Source organism: Helianthus annuus, chromosome 15 (assembly GCF_002127325.2).
Source record: "Helianthus annuus cultivar XRQ/B chromosome 15, HanXRQr2.0-SUNRISE, whole genome shotgun sequence".
NCBI classification, from domain to species: domain Eukaryota; kingdom Viridiplantae; phylum Streptophyta; class Magnoliopsida; order Asterales; family Asteraceae; genus Helianthus; species Helianthus annuus.
In genome coordinates, this window is record NC_035447.2 from 160,052,578 (window position 1) to 160,070,829 (window position 18,252).

An 18,252-nucleotide genomic window follows, 5' to 3' on the forward strand; every position below is an offset into this window, starting at 1 on the left:
CCGGATGTGTTCAGAACGCAAGATATGCGCGTAAATGCAAACTTATGCACTTTTTGACGTTTTAGTCCCTGATTGACCAATAAGTTTATTTTCACATACCAAACCCCTCAAAGCCTATTTCTAAGCTATGTAAAGGATATTTAAGGTATGTTTAACTTATGATCAAGTTCCGAAAGGTACGTTACTATTCGATTCGGTATACTTTTGCAGTTTGACGCAAATAGTCCCTGTGATCGAATAAACTTGATTTCGACACACCAAACCCTCCAAAACTTATTTCTAAGTTATGTAAAGGTTATTTAAGGTTTGTTAAACCTATGTCACTGTTTTGGAGTGTTTGTCGCATTAAACTGATTACGTTTATGCATTTGTTCGCGTATAACTTTCCAGAAAGCGATTTAGAGCTCGAAATCGAACGAGAATTGATATGAGCAAAGGTCACAAGTTATTTGTACAAATTCCAAGATTGAAACACAAGATCTCATTGGATTCGTACTTGTATGATGGTCATGATGGAACAGATGTCACACCTGTGTTGGGCTGAAGTTAGCGATAGCCAAATCACTGGCCCTGGACTTTTTTTTTGGGTAAAGGGTTACCCCGGTGAATTTTATATATCAACCAAATAAAACAGGGTGTATCAAGACATCGATACACACTACTAGTCTCGGCATACCAAGACTAGGATAACAACCAAACAATCCTGACACGACAAAACAGTCACAACCAAAACAAAAACGACTCGAAGACTACAACACAACCCAAAAAATAGACTAAGCTAGAAGACTATGACATCGCTAGCCTGGATCTATATACACATTCTTCTTCGATATTAGCCATTTATCCATTAGCTTCTTTTGCTTCAAATCTCCACCAATGCGGAATCCCATAATCTTGAGCCGAACCGTATCAATGATGACCTTCGAAAGCACACTAGCAGTCCGCCGTTCACGAATAAAAACACGGGTGTTCCTTTCTTGCCATATAAAGTACGTGGAAACAGCCACCAGAAGATTGGAAACTATAATTTCAAGAGATCTAGAGTGAGCATTACGTTCCATCCACTGAATAATCGAGGCCCACGAATTATTAACACTACCCATATCAGCCATATCCCTAACCAAACCCCACACTTCAGAAGCATAGGAACATTGAAAGAATAGGTGATCCCTTGAATCACGATCGTATTTGCATAAGGGGCAACACATCAGCCGAAGATTGGTAGCACTACCTGCCTCCCAAACAGCCATCCTATCTTGCGTCTTCAGTTTATTTTTTATAACCAACCATAAATGGAAAGAATGCCTAGGAATGCATTGACTGAACCAAACTGAATTAACCCATATAACTTTATTATCTCTATGTCTCAAGTTGTTCCAAACCTCCCAAGAACCAAAAAATCGTAAATTACCCTCTAAATCTTTCCAACGAAACCGATCCTCCAACTCGGGCACAAGATGAACAGAATCAAGATTTATGAGCACTGGAAAAAGATCATACCACTCCTGAGGCCATCGCCATTGCCCATTATCATCAAGAAGGTCCGCCACCGATGTATTTAATGAAAAACCCGCTCTAGCTATAGTTCGCGGAGTAATAAACGACCTTAGAGGGCTGCATGTACACCAGTTATCACTCCACGCGTTAGTCTGACGACCGCTCTGAATAGACTTCCAAACAAATGGACGAACTATAGGACGGATAGCCAAAAGCTTTCGCCATCCCCAAGTAATGTTGTTCCGGCCCTGCACTTCCCAGAAGTTTTTACCTTTCAACTTGTAAGTGTGAACCCACTGAACCCAAAGAGACGGACGCTTAGTAATTATACTCCAGATATGAGACGTCAAAAGAGCTTTATTCACGTCCATAATACGTCAAAAGAGCTTTATTCACTGGCCCTGAACTTGTACTTGACACAACGGAAAAGATTGCCTAGATCAGACAATGAATGGCGGTAGCTCGCAACCGTCAAAAAGCTACGCTGATAAGCGTATATAACCTTTAGAATTCCAAGTTAGAGAACAAGTTTTGTTAAAAGTCTTACCTTGGAAAGGCGTGGTTTGTTTTGGCAAACGGGGCAAGCTTCATCCGCGTTATGTCGGACATTTCGAAATCACTAAGAGAATCGGTACATTGGCTTATAGACTAAACTTGCCTGAAAAGCTTAGTGGTGTGCACAACGTTTTCCATGTGTCAAATCTAAAGAAGTGTTTATCAGATGAAACTCTCATTGTTCCCTTCAAGGAACTCACGATCGATGACCAGCTTCGTTTCATCAAGTAACTGGTTGAGATCATGGATTGGGAAATCAAAACCCTCAAGCGCAGTGATGTGCTAAAAGTAGTTTAATTAAAATAACTAAAATTAACCTAAATCTAGACTCAAAGTAATACTCTAGACTCTCTAGGACTCGACTAAACTAATCACCGGCAAGTGTACCGATCAACTCTAGTAAAGCTAAGTAAGTCCGGATATCAAACCCACGAGACTCGATTAAATTACGTTAAGACTCTATATAGACTAAGACTGACACGAACTTAACTAATTGTTTATTTGATTGGGAGGGTTTTACTAAAAATCCTAAAATTGCAATTAAAGTTAAACTAAATTAACTAGATTAACTAGACACGGATTTGGACGATGGTTTTAACTTAGTGGTGATGAAGACTACCTAGGTTTAGAATCCCTCTTGTTATTGAAAGTCTTTCTATCGGAAATTAATGTGATTTGGAACCGGGATCTTTAGATACTAAACCTTAAGAGAAACCGAACAGGACCCTCGACCCTTCTTAGGAAGACACCTATGGACCTCTATAAGGCTATTAAGACTACCGGCTTGCTAGACTCCCTCTCGGTTATCTAGGTTCTAAGAAAGTGCCCTAAAGTGGCTAACTACCTCTCAGTGGAAAGTCTAAGGCGACTATGGGGTTCAACTTGGTTTAATAGATAAGTTATGGCAAGGAAACTAAAACGGGTTTTTCTCAAAACCTAATCCTAGCAATTTCACCAAACTCGATCTCTTAATAACCTAACACTTCTCTGTAACACCTCGTAAAATCACGTCCAATGATATGTGTTGACACTTGTACTAAACTCTATTGAAGTCAAACGTTGACTATTAGGGACTAAATTTTTGCGAAAAATCAAAAACTTTGAATGTTGAGGGACAACATGCCAAATGTGTGCCTCTGACTGACCTCATATGATGTTTGTATTCTTTATTGAATAAATTATCGGACACAAGAAGCCGTTTGTGCTTAAAACCAAAAATTTACAAACCATAGGGGTTAAAAGTGTCAACATGTTAATTCTTACCTCTGAATGACCTTTTAACGATCCCGAGGCTTTGTAGAATCTTTGTATACTCTCACGATTGTTGGATAATGACTTTGTCGAGTTTCAATGCAAATAAACGATTTATATTGCAAATACCAAAAAGAAGGGTTAAAAGTGTCAACATGTTTACTTATACCTCTGAGTGACCTTTTAACGAACCCGAAGCATCGTGATGTTTGATAATACTCTCGAGAATGCCTAATATGGATAACACAGGACTTTGATGCGATAAAATGATAATGCGCGCAAGTTATGCATTAAAGGGGCCAAAAGCGTCAAACTCAAAAACTATACCTTTGAGCAACCATTTAAGCGAACTGGAGTAAAATAGAGTGTCGTAATATCCCATCATACTCTTGGGAATGCTTATTATTGATCTTGAAAGGCTTGTATGCCATTTCGCGTTAAAACGCACAAGTTCGCAAATTAAAGGGTTAAAAGCGTCAACGAGAAGAAACTAGTGTTTTCGGTAATCATTTAACGAAACCGGACCTAACAGTGTTTGGTTATACTCCCTATATCATTTACAAACTAACTACAAGGGCCCATTGTGCCTAAAATGAAAGTTACATAGCATATAAAGGTGCAGGGGCCAAAGTTGCCAAGATTGAAACTTGTTTGCTGAAGTTGGTGTGGTGGCGTCGCGCGACCAAACCCCCCTGTTGTCGTCGCGCGTGGCGATGGCTCAATTTGGACAGAAACTTACATCCAGCTGTAGGTTCTTCTTTGCAGCCCACTTATACCACTTCCACTCTCACAAAACTCAAATCTAGGGACTCTTAGATGGTTTTTAAAATTGGTATTACACCTTTGATGATCTCATTCATCCCAAGAACACTTGCCATGATCCTCTTTCATTCCAAAAACTATAAATAGGGGTTGTTTTTCATTTGAGTAACTCACACTTTCAAATCAAATCTGCTATATCTCTCAATCTAAGAGGATCCTGAGCTTTTGGGAACCTCCTTCAGTCCATAGGACCATTTGTAAGTGTCCTTCCGTGACTAGTTTGTTTTAGTTGGCGTTTAAAGCCAAAAAGTCAAGCCTTTACGATAAACACCTTGACTTTTAGCTAGACCATAAACGGTCAAGCCATTGTTCGCAACGAACATGGCTACGTGATCGTAATTAGGTAGGTGTTAAACCCTTAAAAGGGCACCTCCTAATTACCACGTTTACTTAGTTAATTGTCGGGTCAAAGTAATTAAATAAAAGTGAAATGGGTCAGTTTTTAAATAAAAATCCATAACTGATAATATAGAAGCTATAAAATCAGTTTTGTCACTTTAATAACTTGGTAAATATTAATTGAACATGTCTAGGCATGTTCAACCCGACAGTTCTGAGTTTAGGATCGGTTCGCAACCGAAAGTCGCAAAAGTAGACTTTTGCTTTGACTTTTAGTTCTGACCCGAATTAACTTAGTTTAGTTTTGCCTTAAGGTTCCTTTGTGACCATATTATATGTGACAACCCGAACTTTTAAGGCCTCGACTCCTAGTTGACACGTTTACAAGTGATGCTTTATTTGTTTGCATTTTATGATCCCTCATTTATTAATCATATATCCCCTTTAATTAGTGGAGCAACACATGTAATTGGACCCCAGATATATGTATTAGGCTGCATGCCTACATTTGAAACATGCATTTTATTTGCTACCCATCTCGGCCCATACTTGTCAGGCCCGAACAACATGAGTCCAACCCTTCATGGGTTATGCATACTTGTAGAAATAGGGGATTATGAAATACGTATATTTTTATATAGTTATTGAAAACTTAAAAGAAAACCCTAGTGCACCCTATCTTCCTTCAACGATCAGCCACATCTTTCGAAGTTCCTGTCTCCATTGAAGCTCACCTCTGTTGCTTAGTATAATACATCTTCGGGTTAGTATAACTTTAATGATTCGAATCTTGTTTATTGTGCTAGGTTATATGCTTGGTATGGAAATATTCTGGAAACCGTATAATCATAATTGAGGTCAATTTTAGTAGGGCTTATGTTGACACTATTTGCATAATAATTCATGTTGAAAGAATAAACTGTTGTATTATTTTGAATGGTCTCGGCTATGCACTATTATGATTGGAGAGTTGCATGAATGTTATTTAATAAATAGTGGGTAGGATAATGTGTGATTACTAATGATAAATTGTTGTCATGAATATTGGGACATACATAATGATGAACTGACTAGGGCTGTATGACCTGATATTTTTGATGACCATGAACTCGATTATACGTGTTACATGCTGGATTTGAATATTAATTTAGGATGAAATTAATGAAACACCCAAACTGTGGTATGTGTAAATGATCTAGGGATGTGTATATGTGAGTTTGATGAATGTCATGCATAACACTAGTTGGCCGAAATTAGTGTTAAATGAATCGATGGTGTTTTGGCCGAATAGGAGGTGCGTTGGTTGCACTTGGTACGTTTTGATGACTAAAACGATTGTGTGGTTTGAACCTACTATGATTTCGTGATTGAGTGGTGTCATGTTAGTCGTTTTAATGTGATATTGATTCGGATGCCTAACACTGTTGATAATTGTACAAGGAACTTGGAATTAATGATAGTTATGGAATGAGTCATTGTTCATAATGGTAATTGGAAAAGTAGTATGGAAAGTTGTTTGGTCATTTGCACACAGAAACTGCACATAGGCATAAGGAGCACATACTTGATATATGTTACGCATTACTAATGGGCCGGACTTTTATCATGGGCTGCACTTGGGGAAAAAGTCGTACACTTAAGATGTGGGCTATTTTCCAGTGGGCCGTACATTCTACAGTTGGGCTTCCACTTTGTTGGGTCGTCCACTAGTGTAAAACGATTCGCACAGGGTTGTATGTGTTACTAGGACCGCACAATTTTATAATGCATTGTTTGGATAGTGAATGTTATGCACTATCAGTACAAGGCCCACCTGTTTGTCTGCGTGTTTTGTGGTATGTATATATACATAGGATACATGATAATGTTTACGGTGTATGCAATCTGTAAAATATATGAACTGAATGTACACGAAACTGACTATCTTTGGTAACCACGATAGGGTTTGATTGATCAACTGGCAATGGGTAATGTAACATAACGCAACATACCGAGCAATCTAAGGTGAGTTCATCTCTTGAGCATGCATCCCGGTGGTTGGGACAGTCAGTGGGTATTCCTGGGAGGGATAAGTCTTTTGGGTAAAAACGGGAATGTTGGATAATATACTCTTCCTATCACCTTTGAAGTCCCTCCGTGTTGTTTGGTTACCGGGAAGGTAACATGGTATTAGTTAGTAGCGCTACTTAGGTTTGGCAACCTCACCCCGTTCCTGGGAGGACGGGTGTTGAACTAATGACCTAGTCATGACCAATGCTTTGATAGGAGCATTGGAGAAAGGGCAAAATAATCAGAAGCTGTCTTGTATTGGGGTATTATCAACATTGTTTTCAACATTACTTTCGGAATTAACTTCAATGGATTAACTAAACACTTGGTAATCAACGTTTTCGTAAAACTATGAACTCACCAGCGTCGTCTGATACACATGTTGCATGCTCGCAGGTCGTTAGATATCTTGGATTTGGGAACTTGCTGTCTGGAGTAGCCGAAGTGGTCATGGGTCGACAGGAAGGATTTATGTGACTGATTTCTTGATACTATACTTTGGTTTTGAAACAGTTTAACTTCGTTTATTATTTGCTTCCGCTGAACTTATTGATTTTCGTTTAACCTTGTTGAAGATGTTTTTATTAATAATGGGGATTTTATTTATAACTTGTATGGGTTCAATGTAATTGGTGGCTCGTTATTGGTATGTCACACGCCTAACAGGGACACTCCCTATGTGGTAATTTGGGGGTGTGACAGTTTGGTATCAGAGCCATTGGTTATAGTGAACTTGGTTTTAAAACGTTTTTATAAAACCAGACTATAACCGAACAGTACCGAAATCGACCATGACACTCAGCTCCAGACTGCAAGGTTCGTTTCTTATTTACTATTGCATAGTATATCTAGTGTACACATATGTATAACATTACACGTGAATTCACACTTGGCACAACAGCATGAGCCCTTATATTACCAACCCCTGTTATGTGATTTGTTAGTGTGACACTATCCATTGACTATTGTAACTCTTAACCCTGTGATACCTTACGTTTGCTGTTTGGATGAGGGGAACCTTTTAGCGCGAGTTAAAAGGCACTGAGATAAGCATGCAAATTGCCTTATTATTATGGGTGCACACATAATAATAATGTGGGGTGCATGTGAGTCCCAGTGAGGCTTAACGAGTGTGAGAGGGGTTCCGCTCTGTTAATTGACGTAATGTTAGAACACAACAGTCCATAGGAGTCATAGCAGTGATTGTCTCCTACTCGAACATGATCTTTTCACCCCTTTCTGAATCCTTACGAATCTCGATGCTATCGAGTATCATCTGAACACACATCCGAACACCTAGCGAAACGTGTAGAATGTTAGGTGCTTGCACGAATGTCCTTGAGCTGGTCTATACCTTTCTCGCTTCTCTTCGTTTGCTGGAACTCTATGTATTGACGTCTTAGACTCTGGAGTGTGATCACTTCTACAACACTCTCGCAGCATACCACGTATTACTCAATCGACTTGCTAGATCGATGGACAAAAGGATGAGCGTAGTATTTTACCGACCTCAGTATTTGGACAACCCTGATTTCCGGCAACAAACACCAGCAAATTGACTTCAATCAAATTCTTAACTCTAGTCAGCGACTCATGGGAGTCAACTCTTACGAATCAATCGGGACATAAGCTATGACAACTAACTACGGTGTGGAATGTGTAGCTACCAGCACAATGAGTAGCGTCTTAAGACGTGGCACGGAATACGAAAAGATGTACCCTGTTGGTGAAATGTCACAGGACCCCGTTACAAGCAGCGACATTAAGGGCAACAAGCACGGCGACATTGAAGCGCTCGTAATCGTAGCTTACAGTATGAGGACGAAGGTGCCTACGGCATGGATTGGTCGTTGTTAAATCAAGATGACACATAACCAAAGGAACGACGACGGTACTGGAAATCCTCGTAGCGAAAACAACAAACATTGGGAACGATGCTCATGGAAGGACATTTAGCATGGCATAGGCTATACCAGGCGTAATAGCAACACGATAGCTTGGATGGGTAGCTATTCGCTTTGTCTCTGTTCTGTTTAACCCCGATGCTTCTTGAAACCGAACCTGTTGTGGAGTCGGCTGATGCAAGTCAACTGAAGCCTTATATGTTCGCTGAGATGCAAACTCGACCTTGTGGGACAAGTGTTCTACATCGACCTTCCTTTTTGCTATCCTTGATGGTCTCGATGCAGTAGTAGTGTAGATTGGTTATCTGGATATCGCATAAATGTACCTTGAGGGAAGGTAATTTTGCATCACTTTATACTTTGAAGTGTCAGAATATTGTAAGGACTAGCATCATATCAGCAATGAAGGCCCAGAAGTGTCTACAGGGGGGGGGGTTACTCCGCAACGTTAGCAACCGTGATGTAAAGGCTAAGGAAAAGAGGATCATGGATCCACCAATTGTTCGTGATTCCTCCCGGTGTGCTACATGAGGAGCCTTCGGACTTTCTTCCACAACAGTTAGGCAAAATCTCAGTTTGACCTCACGCTAGGGGCAGCTCTGATTACTTGTATTCATACCGTCTTGCGCCACGAGGGTTGCAAGAGTTGTCTAATCAACTTCAGGAACTGTTGGACAGAAGTTTATCGGACCTAGTTTTTCGCTTTGGGAAGCCCTAGTTATATCCGTAAAGATAAGCCTTTTTGTATGTGTACTGATTATCCAGAACTCAGCAAGGCGACAGTCAAGAACTGTTTGCCTCGACCATTGTATTGAAAACCTGTGGACTAGTTGCGAGGGATAAGATTCCATTCGCGGATTGATTTACGAACAAGCTATTATCAGATGGAAGTCCAAGGGAAGGATGTTCCGGGAACGGCATATCAAACGCAATACGGCCAGTGCGACCTTGTACACCATGACCATTGAGTTAATCAACACACTAGCAGCTTCATGGACCACATGAATCGACTGTATTTATGGTTGACGTTCTGGATCATTTCCAGGAGGAAGGAACATCATGGGCGACATTTGTATCTTATTTTAGGGCTCCTGAGGGAGGAGCCACTCCACGCAAAGTCTTGTTAAAGGTAACTTCTGGATTCGAGAGATACATTTTTGGTCATATGATCAACGAAGTAGGAATACACGTGGATCTCCCTAAAGACCCACTTCGTTAGATATTGTTCAGCACCGAAGATCCCTTCGAGGATGCAGCAATTTCGTGGTCACACTAGACTCTATCGCAGATTCACCACGGGATTTTCGAGTGTAGCTTAAATCTCTTTAGCACGGTAGGGTGCTGTGTTCGTGATGGACAAAACAAAAGGACGTCTTTCCAGTTTTCGAATCCCAACTCCGCAATGCACTGAGCATCGTCTTTACCCGAGGGTGCGAGTGATTCAGTGATATATCATTATGGTTCGAATCAGATCCCCAGTTACACGTCGACGCAACACGAGAGAGCGATGATTTACGAAATGGAGTTACAAAGAGGAACTGCACGACACACAACCGGCGGTGGAAACCGTGGTCTTTGATTTTACTTGGAGGCATTACTTGGACGGTACCGAATGCGTTACTTATACTAATCACAAGGGCCTCTCGTGTACCCTGGTTTTGAAAGAGCTAAATCATTTAATGGCATCGCTGGATGGAACTTTTGGGAGGATTACGACTGTGGAACTTGAACGTGTATGAGCTTTGCAGCTCACTATCGACTCTAGCCCACCCGATCAGATTCGCCTTGTTCTAACCGAAGCGCTAAAGGAGGAGGAATTTCACGTTAGGTCCATGCGGGGCATGGAAGAGCAACTCCTGGCAAGTCGGACGATATTCGCTACCTCGTGGAACGAATGTGGATTTCATTATACAGTAACGGGAGGAGATTTGTGTTGAGCAAAACAACCCGGCCTCGATATTCTAGTCTTCTGGGGATTGATGAGAGTCATTAGGAGATACGAACCTTGTACTGGTGATAGGGCATGAAGGCCCACCTAGCTAGGTATGTGAACGATGTTTGACTTGTGGGAAAGTCAAGGTCAGGTAACAGCGACTAGAAACATTCATAGGGAAATGAGAATAAACTGCCATGGATTTTGTCACTGGGCTACCTAGAACTCGAATTGGAAATAGTATCACTTGGGTGACCGTTGATTGTGTCACGCTACCAGCATGCCTTCTTGCAACCAAGGAAACTGAAGAGTCTTCACAACTGTGAACGTTCCTCTTAGAGAGGCGGCTTTTAGGCACTAGGTGCCAACTCCCGTTGCTTCTGATTTTGAGATATACCTGATTTATCTCTAGACATGGGTATTGCTTATCACCGTAGGACAAACGGTCTGAGTAAGCGAACCATCCTGACACTCGTAACATTCTGCGAGCATCTGTGAGAATGACTTTAGTAAGAATAGAATGACGTTTACCTTGGGTTGAGTTCTAAAGTAGCAGTCACCATTCTAGTATTCAGACAGCTCTGTTGAGGCCGTGCATGGACAGTTATGCTAATCTCCTTGTTGAATTAAGGTGGGTGACAACCTAATCACGGGTCCAGGGCTTGCACTCGAAACACTTGGGAAGATTATTTAGATTAAATCGTTTGGAGACAACGCGTGGCCGCCAGGAAAGTTGATAAGCTTAGGAAATACTGGGAGTTCGTTGTGGACTATCATATCATGTTGAAAGTCCCACCCTGGGAAGAGTGTGGTGCGTTTGGGAAGCGTGGCAAGCTTAATTTACGTTATGTTGGGCCATTTAAAATTCTGGAACGCATTGACAAAGTGGCGTACAAGCTCGAGTTACCGTCGAGTGGGGTAACGTTCATGATGTTTTCATGTTTCGCAACTAAAGAAGTGTTTGTCCGATGAAACACTTGTTGTACCACTCCAAGAACTGAAAATCGATGACAAATTGCAGTTTGTCGAAGAACCCATCGAAATCGTGGAATGGAAGGTTAAGATTCGTAAGCATAGACGTATTCCAATCGTGAGAGTCCGTTGGAACTCAAGAAGCGCGAGGATCAGATGTAGCTCGAATATCCTCAACTCTTCCCTTCTAATCAAGCTAATTCTGATATCACTGCTGAATTTCGGGACGAAATTCCGCTTCAAGTTGGGGATGATGTGACACCTGAGGAAAAGTCGTAGTAATTTTCACGTATCACTTCACTTCTCGGTGCATACTTGTCAAATTTCGGGACGAAATTTCTTTCAAGTTGGGGATGATGTGACAACCCGAACTTTTAAGGCCTCGACTCCTAGTTGACACATTTACAAGTGATGCTTTATTTGTTTGCATTTTATGATCCCTCATTTATTAATCATATATCCCCTTTAATTAGTGGAGCAACACATGTAATTGGACCCCAGATATATGTATTAGGCTGCATGCCTACATTTGAAACATGCATTTTATTTGCTACCCATCTCGGCCTATACTTGTCAGGCCCGAACTACATGAGTCCAACCCTTCATGGGTTATGCATACTTGTAGAAATAGGGGATTATGAAATACGTATATTTTTATATAGTTATTGAAAACTTAAAAGAAAACCCTAGTGCACCCTATCTTCCTTCAACGATCAGCCACATCTTTCGAAGTTCCTGTCTCCATTGAAGCTCACCTCTGTTGCTTAGTATAATACATCTTTGGGTTAGTATAACTTTAATGATTCGAATCTTGTTTATTGTGCTAGGTTATATGCTTGGTATGGAAATATTCTGGAAACCGTATAATCATAATTGAGGTCAATTTTAGTAGGGCTTATGTTGACACTATTTGCATAATAATTCATGTTGAAAGAATAAACTGTTGTATTATTTTGAATGGTCTCGGCTATGCACTATTATGATTGGAGAGTTGCATGAATGTTATTTAATAAATAGTGGGTAGGATAATGTGTGATTACTAATGATAAATTGTTGTCATGAATATTGGGACATACATAATGATGAACTGACTAGGGCTGTATGACCTGATATTTTTGATGACCATGAACTCGATTATACGTGTTACATGCTGGATTTGAATATTAATTTAGGATGAAATTAATGAAACACCCAAACTGTGGTATGTGTAAATGATCTAGGGATGTGTATATGTGAGTTTGATGAATGTCATGCATAACACTAGTTGGCCGAAATTAGTGTTAAATGAATCGGTGGTGTTTTGGCCGAATAGGAGGTGCGTTGGTTGCACTTGGTACGTTTTGATGACTAAAACGATTGTGTGGTTTGAACCTACTATGATTCCGTGATTGAGTGGTGTCATGTTAGTCGTTTTAATGTGATATTGATTCGGATGCCTAACACTGTTGATAATTGTACAAGGAACTTGGAATTAATGATAGTTATGGAATGAGTCATTGTTCATAATGGTAATTGGAAAAGTAGTATGGAAAGTTGTTTGGTCATTTGCACACAGAAACTGCACATAGGCATAAGGAGCACATACTTGATATATGTTACGCATTACTAATGGGCCGGACTTTTATCATGGGCTGCACTTGGGGAAAAAGTCGTACACTTAAGATGTGGGCTATTTTCCAGTGGGCCGTACATTCTACAGTTGGGCTTCCACTTTGTTGGGCCGTCCACTAGTGTAAAACGATTCGCACAGGGTTGTATGTGTTACTAGGACCGCACAATTTTATAATGCATTGTTTGGATAGTGAATGTTATGCACTATCAGTACAAGGCCCACCTGTTTGTCTGCGTGTTTTGTGGTATGTATATATACATAGGATACATGATAATGTTTACGGTGTATGCAATCTGTAAAATATATGAACTGAATGTACACGAAACTGACTATCTTTGGTAACCACGATAGGGTTTGATTGATCAACTGGGAATGGGTAATGTAACATAACGAAACATACCGAGCAATCTAAGGTGAGTTCATCTCTTGAGCATGCGTCCCGGTGGTTGGGACAGTCAGTGGGTATTCCTGGGAGGGATAAGTCTTTTGGGTAAAAACTGGAATGTTGGATAATATACTCTTCCTATCACCTTTGAAGTCCCTCCGTGTTGTTTGGTTACCGGGAAGGTAACATGGTATTAGTTAGTAGCGCTACTTAGGTTTGGCAACCTCACCCCGTTCCTGGGAGGACGGGTGTTGAACTAATGACCTAGTCATGACCAATGCTTTGATAGGAGCATTGGAGAAAGGGCAAAATAATCAGAAGCCGTCTTGTATTGGGGTATTATCAACATTGTTTTCAACATTACTTTCGGAATTAACTTCAATGGATTAACTAAACACTTGGTAATCAACGTTTTCGTAAAACTATGAACTCACCAGCGTCGTCTGATACACTTGTTGCATGCTCGCAGGTCGTTAGATATCTTGGATTTGGGAACTTGCTGTCTGGAGTAGCCGAAGTGGTCATGGGTCGACAGGAAGGATTTATGTGACTGATTTCTTGATACTATACTTTGGTTTTGAAACAGTTTAACTTCGTTTATTATTTGCTTCCGCTGAACTTATTGATTTTCGTTTAACCTTGTTGAAGATGTTTTTATTAATAATGGGGATTTTATTTATAACTTGTATGGGTTCAATGTAATTGGTGTCTCGTTATTGGTATGTCACACGCCTAACAGGGACACTCCCTATGTGGTAATTTGGGGGTGTGACATTATATGTTAGTATAACCCTCCATGGTTATACTACATGGTCCCTTAGAAATCATAGTTCATTTGCATGTTCCGTTATTTGCTTAAAAATTGACCATTATGCCCTTATGTTATAAAAATGAGATTTTTGAAAATGTGAGAGGACAGAAAGCTTTATTACTAATGTATAAGCATGTCAAACAAATTTGACATCAGTTTCTGGTCTCAAACTAAAGTTTAACACGATATCGTAAAATATGACTTTTTATTAATTAAATTGCGCTGTTTAGCATAAATCATATTTAAACCCAATTTTTGGCACCAAACACATTGCCTACTATTATGATATAATTTTTAGGGATTTTTGGAAGTTTTGGTCAGATTTTATACTGATCATAACATAGAGTTCTCGTATGGATTCGGTAATTGATGATAATGCCCTTTTCATTGATAAAATGAGATTTACATATCATTAACATGCCAAACCTTTTCCCACTGACTTTATATGAAAAATAAAATGTTTTAAACATTCAAGGCTGATAAAAATCTCAGAATTTCATAAACATCGCATATATCGTCAATTGTCGACTTTTACGCTAATTAGGTGCATAGTATGGTTTAAAACCATATTTCACACCTAAGACTTGTTACCTACTGAGTTTATAAATAAACTTTGATATTTCTACACTAAGTACAATTTGTGAACTTAGACTTCCAAATTTGACCTCAAAAGCGTATGTGAAATGACCAAAATGCCCATTCGGTGCATAGTTTGGCCATAAATGATTAAACACACATATGTATGATATCTTACTGATGTAACTTGATAAAATAAATATTTTTACTGAATGTTTTAGACCAGAACCTCAGTTTACTATTAAACCTCTTTTATAAACTTTAAAATGACCAAATTACCCTTTCGGGGCTTAAGTTGGTTTTAAATTCATTTGGGGCATAATTGTTGTTATCCTACTGATATCATGATATATTTTGAGCATAATAACTTATGGAAGTTGTACATGACTCATTCGGTCACCCGTTTATGCTTATACGCGTACAATGCGGTTTATGTGACAAGTTTACATAAATTAGCCGAAACGGGTCAAACTTTATCATTTATACTTCAAAATCCAGAATGTATTTAGTTTACCCATATTATACAAGTCTTCATACTTATTGGGTCTAAATTACATTTTATTCCGGTCATCGCTTAATTTAGCATTTCGTGCCGTAAACTTTTCTTTAAAACTAACCGGTCTAAGTTACAACTTAAATAAGACCCGTTAGGAAATCTAATAGGATATTAAAACATTCGTTCTAGATTAGGAGCCCAGTAAAAGCTACCTACACTTGCTGAATAGAATATATGGCTGAGATTACAAATTTTACATTTTAAGCTCAGGTAAATACTTTTAACTTATTTTCCCTTATACGGGCTTGGGATACGGTAAATTATTACCGCTTGGTCGGGTATTGAATATTTTATCGATTAGTGGTTAAATCATTGAGATAACCCGTTTTAATCAGTTTTGTTTGATGCGAAGCCTTTGGGGGTTAATATGACTGTGTCCTGGATATCCTCGGCTCATTCATTTGAAATGGCCACAACTTAAGCACGGGGTGTAGGCATACACCTGACAGTTGCATATGTAAAACAGTATCTCACTCGTGAGGAAACTTCTTGTGGGCCTATACTAGTGGTGTGTCTATTAATCTGTCCCGACTCTTCTATCCCGGGCTCTGAACGGACGACAAACATGTGAATCTGCATACAAGATTATTTTATATAATTGTCCCAAGTTATAAAAGAACATTTGTGCCTTGTGCATTGATGCGTGTCGTGTGTTATAGGTTTTTATATATATTTTAAGCCCGTTTACACTTTTTAGCCAAGTTTTAAATTTATAAAACACGATATTTACTAATACTAAACACACATATGGGCAAGTGCACCCATCGTGGACGTAATATATTGTTGGTAAGATACCGAGGTCGTCCAAGGACACAAGAGCTTTTAGTACTGGTTTATCCTCTACGTCTGATCAAATCAAAAAGTTAGAAAAAGGTTTTAAACTAAAAAAAATAAAACTAACTAAAATGCTGAAAAATAAAAATAAAAGTAAAAACAGATAGACAAGATGAATCACTTGGATCCAACTCGTGTGTAGTGTATCCTTTGATTATTTCTGCACTTTTGCACTTTTTAAGAGATTATCTTAGTTATTTTAGTAGGCCCCTCTTTTGAAGGTGACGTTACCCTCAACCCAGTAGTTTGAGTCAGCAAGGATACAATCCTAAAGGGTCGGATTATTGAAAGATAATTAATTAAGTTATTAATTCATAATGTGGTAGGCCCCTCTTTTGAAGGTGATGTTACCCTCGGCTAAGTAGTCTGAGTCAGCAGGGATACAGTCCTAAGTAGTCGGGTTAAAGTTTTAATAGTAGCTTACATATGAGGGGATCAAAGAGTTTGGACCCCCGCCATCCAATACCGGTGGGTATTGAAGGAGGTCCTACTAAATTTGTCCCAGGTCCTTTGTAGGATCTATACACTGAACAATGGTAAGACTCTTACCAAACCATTCCCTTAACCCCCGACAAGGTAGCCAACATATCTCCATATAGACCATGGAGATATGAATGGTGAAAATCTTTTATTTTATATAGACAGTAAAATAATGCCAAGACACCACAGACAAACGATAAGGAAGAATCACCTTCAACATAAGAAACTAGTTATTAAAGTCATTAATACATAACTAAATAAAAAGTGCGAAAAAGATTAAAAATAAAAAGTATTAAACTAAACACTTGTCTTCACCAAGTGATGTAAGAGACTTAGGCAAACATGGCCTTTGATTGTCAAGAACTCTTACGATCAATCTTGGATCCTGAGACGACTCACACACTCTATGATGGACAATGGATGATGGTGGTGGATGATGGTGTTGTGATGGTGGTGGGTGGTGGGTGAAGTGTGAGAGAGGTGTTGTGCCAAGGGATGAGTTGCAAGTGATCCAAGCACTCCTATTTATAGGCTGAACAGAAGCTCGGGCACGGCCCCGTGTCCATCCCTCTTCTCTTTCTTCATTAATTGCATTTTGGCTGCATTGGTTGACCACGTCCCCGTGTCCGCTGGGCACGACCCCGTGTGCAGAAGCGTATCTGTACTATCAAGATTTCCTCAGATTCTGCGAATCTAAGAGTTGACCACGGCCCCGTGTCCGCTGAGCATGATCCTGTGGTGGGCGATAGAAGCTTCTACAACTTTGTCTTTTCTGCTGACACTTGGGCACGCCCCCGTGCTCATTGAGCACGGGGCGTGTTCAGTCTTCTGTTTACTTGTTTTTACTTGGGAAGATGCTGTCAGGGGGTCGGGCATTCCGCGTTTGTTCCTTTTCTTGTTTTTATGTTAGATTTAGCTGCCTTTTTCCTTCTTTTGTTTATTTAAGCTCATTTAATCCTGAAAATACAAAAGGAAGACAAAAACACACTTTTTCCAACATTAGTACTAAAAAAGGGTTACTTTTATGCCTTAATTGATGTAATTTATATGTTGCATTTTGTGCACATCAAATACCCCCACACTTGAATCTTTGCTTGTCCTCAAGCAAAACTCTTTATAATGTGGCTTTACACTCCCAAATGGAATGGGTAGAAGAGAAGGTTTTTGGGCTTGTCATAGAGTGTCGGGTTTCCAAGATTTTTATTGGGATTTATTTTTATTTATTTACAATCCTATTCTTCATGATTTATTAAAAACACTTCATAAGATAAATTACTTATTAGGGCGTAACATGCCTTTTTAAAATTCCATTTATATACAAGTTCACATACCTCACGGGGGATCACTCAACACTCGGCCGAAGATGTATTTTTAGTGATTCACTCGAGAGCGGCATGGAACTTACTCCTACCATAAGCTTGCCAAGTAATCAATCCTCCTCCTTTTTAACTATACACCTTTGTAAATATCAAGAGGACTTTTGGGGTGAAGGGTTAGGCTTGGGCTAAAGGTGGGTGGTTGGGTTAGTGGTTAGTAAAAAGGGCGAAAGGCGTAAAAAGCATCGGTTTTTCGGAAGATTTTTCATTTTTCATAACTCTTTATTTTGATGAAGTATTTCTTTCAAACAAAGTTATTACTTGTTTATTTCTTTTGGCTTCATCATCATCATAAATTTT

The 18,252-nt window shown here is 39.5% G+C and overlaps 1 protein-coding gene across 1 annotated transcript; it reads right to left on the reverse strand.

Annotated features, from left to right (window-relative positions):
• Positions 1-797: 797 nt before the first annotated feature.
• On the reverse strand, positions 798-1,868 carry LOC110914623. The gene has a single exon (XM_022159409.1). The coding sequence runs from the start codon at positions 1,866-1,868 to the stop codon at positions 798-800; it is 1,071 nt and encodes a 356-aa protein (XP_022015101.1).
• Positions 1,869-18,252: the final 16,384 nt, after the last annotated feature.

Bases quoted from the DNA above. Each gene is read 5' to 3' on its own strand.
- LOC110914623 (XM_022159409.1), bottom strand. From the start codon at position 1,868: ATGGACGTGAATAAAGCTCTTTTGACGTCTCATATCTGGAGTATAATT.